At 47.7% G+C, this 6836-nt stretch overlaps 1 protein-coding gene across 1 annotated transcript in view; it reads right to left on the bottom strand.

The window, feature by feature from the left end:
• Positions 1–5608: 5608 nt before the first annotated feature.
• The window catches only part of SHISAL1 (shisa like 1), a 48990-nt gene continuing 47762 nt past the window's right edge, over positions 5609–6836 (bottom strand). The window contains exon 4 of the mRNA XM_027854235.1: positions 5609–6011. Coding sequence (XP_027710036.1) covers position 6011 — 1 coding nt within the window. The 3' untranslated portion in view covers positions 5609–6010. The remainder of the gene's footprint in view (positions 6012–6836) is intronic.

Raw genomic sequence — 6836 nt, 5'->3', positions numbered from 1 at the left:
AAACAAACAAACAAACAAACAAACAAACAAACAAACAAACAAACAAACAAACAGTATGAATCAACAGAGTGGCATGGCAGACCAGAAAACTAATGAAATTTTAGGCTGTTTTAAGAGAGATGTAATGTCCAGGACTAGGGAGGTGCAAGTCCTTGTCCTTTTCCTTCATCAGGACACATTTGGATAATGTTCAGTTCAGGGCACATTAGTTTGAGAAAGACATTGTTCGAGGTGCTCACAAGAGAGCAGCCAGTATAGTGAAGGGGCTTGAGTTCATGCCACATGGGGATCAGTTAGAAAACTGGGGGATATTTAGCCTAGAAAAGAGAAGACTTAGAAAGGAGATGATATAAGTATCTAAAACACTATTAGAGGAAAGAGGGATTTGGCTTGTGCTTAGCCCCAGAGGGTAGAACTGGTAGTAACAGCAGAAAGTTCTAGGAAGCAGATTTTGGCTTGAGAGAAGAAAGAACAATTAGAACTTTCCAATTGGCTACCTGAACAGGTAGTGAGTTCCCCATCACTGGGTGTATCCACATAGCAGCTAGGTAACCACCTGTAAGGGGTATTAAAGAATGGACTCGTGGTTCAGTTCAGGGCTAGACTAAAGGGTTTCTTAGGTCTCTTCACACTCTCCGATTTTTCAGTTCTGTGACTCAGTGTTTGGCGCTGTATCGCCCGAACATCTAGCTCTCTAATGGGAAGTTTTTATTGTTCTGAGAGCTGTCAGTCCTAGTTCAGCAATTTGCTCACGACCTTCTGAGAATCCTGGATCCATAATACCCAAAGTCATTAGGAATCAGTCCTTCATTAGTCAATCAGGAAACTGTGCTGCTCTGAAGTACCCTGTTAATTAACATGTGAGGAGTATGCTGGAAATAGCACCACCAGAGGGTGCGAAGTCAGTCTGGATTGTCAGGGGTGGGATGTTTTAATGCTCATCTCCTGATTATCTGTGTGAAGGGGGAGGGGTGAAGGGCGAGGATGAGGGGGCACCATGATGGAGATACCCCCCAAACACCTCATCTGAATGAATTTGGGTTCCGTCTCCTCCATCAGAGGTGAGGAGATGGACGTGACCATGGGCGAGAAAACAAGCCGCAAAGGCTGGACAAGCCACAGAACCAGTACAACAGCAGGGCAGAGTCTTGACCTGCAAGTCCAAAGACTGGATTCGAGCTCTGGCTCCATCACTTATCACCCTCAAGATCTTGCCTCTGTTTCCTCACCTGAAAATGGGTAGAAGGATCAGTGTGTCCTCTATCTGCAAGGATCCAGTGAAACGATGCCTGTGAAATGCTTTTTGTAGCCCAAAGACACCATGTCATCATGGGGTTGATGATTCCACCTCAGCCAGCCGCCTCAAGCTGAGAGAATGGATGACTCTCCTTTCCAGCCCAACGTCTGTGTTCGGTTTTCTAAATTGTCTGTATCCATCAGTTAAGCAGAGACCTCAAAATCCTGAGGACAGGAATACCATTAACCTCCCGTGGCTGCTCTAGAGCATCATGGCGGTGGGGCTTGGGGTGGGTATGGGAATCTACCCGCGAGACGCACGCGTTTTTAAACTAACAGCCTAAGGTTGATCTTAGTCAACGGCAAATGCTCACAATCAGATGACTAGGTTTCCAGATGTGTCGCTATGGGAGCAGCTGAAGACCTGGTCCCCTACCTTGGGGATGAGTAAGGGCTGTACAGGTGGGTGTGGCTAGAGCGGGAGAGACTAAATAAGCCAGTGGGCATCTACCAACTATTGGCTCAGTATAGAGAGTCCAAGACACACACCAAGTACAGTATACATGGGGGGGGGGGTAGGAGAAAAGCATAGAACTGCTCATTAGTAACACACAATTCCCAGAGGGAAAAGAACCATACAAAATACAGTAAGTCACACATATCAGGATTGAATACAAATTCCTTTGTGAATGGTGGTGTTACCATTTTTTCTTTAGATGAAGGACCGGGTGACAGGGCAGCAGCTCACAGGAGGAGGACGCAAGGGTGAGGCTAGCTTGGGAAGCCGTGGAAAAGACAACAGGTAATGTGAGGGTCAGTCCTCCATTACCTGGATCTGGCAGTGCCTGGAAGCCTGTGTCCATCCACATGTCCTGCGTCTCTGTGACCAGTAACCGGTATTCTTCCTGGTAACCCTGAGCTATGGGAAGTTCTTAAAATGCTTCCTGAATTGCCAAAGAATGTGAGAGTGGGAAGGACCTTACTGAGTGAAGAAAGAACGTTATGGTCATTGTTGGCACAGCCCAGAACTTGGAGTCAGAAGTGGACCGTGGGTCCAAGTCCTGGCTGTGACAACATAAGACACCCAGTAGTCTGACTCTCGGTTTTCTCCTCTGTAAAATGGGAATAACAGTCTTTGAACTACCTACCTCCCATAAGATTGTTCTAAGGAAAAAAGACACATTAATATGTTTAATGCACTTTGTAAAGGGTTATGGAAAAGTCTGATGAGATGGAGTCAAAATCAATCAGGGTACTCCAAGGTCTCTCCCAGCTCTGACATTCGATGCTGATGACATCATAGGTCTAGAGCTGGGAGGGAGGGATTTTGGGAAAACTGAGGCCTGGAGAGGTTAAGTGACTTTCCACAGGCAGTTGTCACATAGGTAGTAATTCAGACCCAGCTTTTCAGACTCTAGCGATCTGGTTTTTGGGGGCAGGGTTCAGACCAGGTTAAGTGACCTGCCCAGGGTGACATGGATATTATGTGTGAGAAGCAAGACTTGAACCCAGGCCTTCCTGACCCTAAGTCTGAGTCCAGGTTCAGTTCTAAGGTTCCTTCCATATCTAACCTTATAGGTTCAAGGCTACCTGTGAGTTAGTCATGTAACTTCTCTGAGACTCAGTTTCCCCTAGGGGCCTGATCAGGAGGGCCAGACCAGCTCCATGCACTCATTTGGAGGTGTACCTTCCTTTGGGATTTTGAGGGGAGGGCATGGCCATGCCCAGTAACACCATCCTGGAGATGGTTGAGGATGTTTCTGGGCCTAGGTAATTGTCCAGTCATTTCCATCCGCTGAGGAGGAGTGTCAGGGATTGAGGGTGATTTGACGAGATGGAAAGGTGGTCCGTGGGGGCTAGATGACCCCTGAGGTCCTTTCCAGCCTTAAACCTACGACCTTGTCTTTAGCACCTTCTAGCACCCGTTTTTCCCCTCACGATTGTAACAATAACGGTTTAGGGCCCAGTCGGTTTTAAGACACTGTGTAGGAACTCTGAAGTCTGATGGAGTGGGTGGGGTCTGTCTGGTGACTCACTATTAACCAGAACCTTGGATTCTTTGGAAAGTCCCCCTTTCCTGGGGGAATATCCATGCTGGATTCCCGGAATTTACTGTATACGTTTGAAAATAATCCTGGGGCCAACTTTAGAACGGTGATTAGCAAAGTCACGGGGTTCGCCCTCAGATCATCCTTTGGGTAGGGAATTCATACTCTCGTGGTGACTGGCACTGAGAAGTCAAGAATATGAGAAGGGGATCAAGGGACTAGTTAGTCTAACACTGCAAATTTACAGACGGGGAAACTGAGTCCCCAGAGGGAGTAGTTCACAGAGTGAGGGCTATAAACGAAGCCTCCTGATTTCTGCTATGCTGCCTTTTCCGGCCTCTAGACCTTTGCTGTTTCTTCCATCTTCCATCTCTACTTGTCAAAATCTTACTTAGCCTCCAAGACCTCGCTCAGGCAAAGGCAAATTGTCCAGTTTGTCTAGATTCTAGGGTGGTGGAAAGGGAATAGTAGGAAATAACGTAGGTGTGGGGCCTTGAAATGGGAGAATGAGAGAGAAAGTTGGTAAGGCAGATCAATGAAAGATTGCATTGGGCATGAAAAACCAGGCAGAGGTTTGCCTACCTTGATAAGGTGGGCAAAGAGGAATCATTCATTTTTGAATGGGGTGATGGGACCACTTCTCTAAGGGGGACGCAGGAATATCTTACTTTGGCCTGAAGTGTGTCCTGTGATGGACCTGGGGGGTGTTAAGGGAAGCCCTGAATGCTTCCCTCCCCATACCTACTCTTTGGTAGGAAATGAAGCTACATTCTAAGGAACGATGACTGTCTCTCTGGGTAGGAGCAGCAGAGAGGAGGAAAGAGGGGATAATGAGGTGGAATTATAGCTACTGTTAAGAGACAAAGGGCCACCACACCTAGATGGGAAGTGGATATTGGGCATTTAGCTTGGCCCAGGCACGAGGCCAGGAGACCCTGCTGCTGCATGCTCAGGGGTGAAAAATACAAATGAACAATATCCAAGGTGGTCCAGACGGGCGTGGTGATTGAGTGACATTGGGGCTGAGAGATGCTGGAGAGAGCAATGACTCCAAGGGCCAAGGGAGTGTAGGAGAGTGGACTGCGGGACTTTAATATCCCGTGTTCAGACACTAAGGGTGGGGGGTTCAGTGAGTCTTGCCCAGCTGGTCCCCTTTTTAGCCACGGTTATACAGACTTGATCAAGTACTTAGATGAATTATATTTTCTTCATTGATCTCAGAAGACTATGATGGAGGAGGGAAGGCTGGGAAGCAACAGTTTCCCACATTTGAGCCTTGATTTCTTCATCTGCAAAATGGGGCTAATAGGGCAGTCCTGGCTTCCTTGTGGGGGTCATAAGGGGATTCGCTGGGAGAATGGATGTGAAACGCTTTTCAATGATAAAATACGCACTGTTATTATTCTAGCATACACTTAAGCATTTGTGGAAATGACTCTAATTGCATCTATTTTTGTCACAGACATTTACACACACACTCCTTTTTCAAGCAGAGCTCTCTCCGGAAATTGAAGGCCAGAATCTGGTATCCCATAATTGGGAGATTTAACTCAATTCAATTAAAAAAAAGAAAAACACTTGGAAGCAACATGATACATTGGAGAGAGAACCACATTGGAGTCTGGAGATCTAGATTTGGATCCTGATTCCAACCCTTACTAGCTGTGTGACCAGCCACAAATTACTTGAGTTTTCTTAGCCTCAATTTACTCTTCTGCAAATGGGGACTAATAATCCATGTACTTAACGCACCTCACAGGGCTGTTGAGAGAGAAGCATTCTGCAAACTCCTGAACATGTTGCAGAAACGTGAGCTAATATCACTGATTGCTGACTTGCTTCTGTGACCCTGAAACGTTGTGTTCCCTCTCTGAGCCTCAGTTTCCCCTTCTGCACAACACAAGGGTCAGACTAGATTACCCACAAGGCACCTTCTAGCTCAAATAGTCTATGTTGTGGCAATCCAGAAAGCTAAAGAATTAAGAACGCTGTGATTGGATTATTCTGTGACATGTCGCCCCGATGATGAATGCTTGAGCCGGGCGTTTGCAGAGATTACCACAGACCTCCACTGGCTACTTTCTCGCCGGATGCTGTAGGAATTCATTCTTATTTGTCCTTTCGAATTCAAGCCCCCCACCCCCCCAGAAAGTGAGACAATGGGAGTGGCTCCTGGCTCTGGTACCACTGTGGGACCCCCACCCCTCCCCATCCCTGGAGCGAGGACCAGACACCCTGGCTGATCAGCAGCCGGCGAACCCCTCTCATATCCAGGGAGCTATTCACTGGAGAACTTTGGGTTAGAAAAAAACCAACTCACATTCCATATTCTGACATTTACATTAAGCTTGATTTGGTGACTACTGGAAACTGGGGAGGCGGAGGAAGGTGACTCGAACCATTTGTAATCCTTCTTCCCTTGGGTCTGGCCAGAGTGGCACTGGCCTGGCTGCTGCCAGGAGTCCCTTGGTAAAGATGCCAACGTCTTTCTGGTGCCCTCAGTCTACAATGGGAATATTGCTTATGGACTGCTGTCCTGGGCACCCTTCTTCACCGCAGAGCATCATTTCCTAAGTCAGCTGAAGGGTCACACAGAGGTGAGCACCGCGCCACCAGCCACTGTCCACTTGGCTGGTCCTTCTGTCCCCTGGATGTCTTTCCTTCTGGAAGCTGCCCGTGGATTTGTAATCTCCCCTCTCCCGTCCCGAGGCACGGCAGCAAGTTTTTCTGAGAAAGCAAACAAACAAAAACACGTGAAAGTGATGCCACCATCTTTGAAAGAAGGTAAGCCCCCTGAGGGCAGGGGCTGTTTTATTTTTGTCTTTGAACCCCCAGTGCCAAGCATAGGGCCTGGCATATAGAAGGTGCTTAATAAATGCTTATAGATTGAATCCATTACAGCAGCTGGGCTGGTTTTTGCCCAACCTCAGGTGTGTGCCTTCAGCCAAGACTTTAAGGGCTCTCCTCATCCTCCCCCACCTGAGCAGGGCCTCGAAGGATGGAGAGGACAGAGCATTCTGGGGTGAAGAGAGAAGGGGAGAGCTGAAGGATCCCCAGGAGACAGATGAAACAGGGCTAAATAGCCATCCAGTTCTCTCCGAGAATTTAAGTAAAAATCTCCTCAGAGGCCCCAGGTTATTAATGAGCTGGAGAGATAATCCTCTGATAATCAGAGAGTGAGGACGATAATTCCTGCCATGTGACTTGTCCACATCTTCTCATCCTGGGCATGAAGAAACAAATGCCAAACACAGATGGGGCAAGGGGAGAGGGCTGCTACGTGCAGCGCATTTGGGGTGCCAGGCCCTGGGTTTGAATCTCGGCTCTGTCCCCTGTATGACCCTGGACAAGTGGCATACCTTCCTTGGGGTTTAGTTTCTTCAACTATAAAATAGGGAGTCGGGGTGTGGATGGACTGGATAACATGTTAGGGCCCTTCCAGGTCTGAATCTGGATTTTTAGTGGGGAAATCCTAGGATTATACACCTAAGGCCAGAAAGGCCCTAAGAGTCAACTAGTCCCTCCCAGCTCTGACATCCTCTGTTCTAAGCT

The sequence above is a fragment of the Vombatus ursinus genome, unplaced genomic scaffold, assembly GCF_900497805.2.
Source record: "Vombatus ursinus unplaced genomic scaffold, bare-nosed wombat genome assembly UNPS02010394.1, whole genome shotgun sequence".
Taxonomy (NCBI): Eukaryota; Metazoa; Chordata; class Mammalia; order Diprotodontia; family Vombatidae; genus Vombatus; species Vombatus ursinus.
This window is presented reverse-complemented; position numbering and strand designations above follow the sequence as displayed.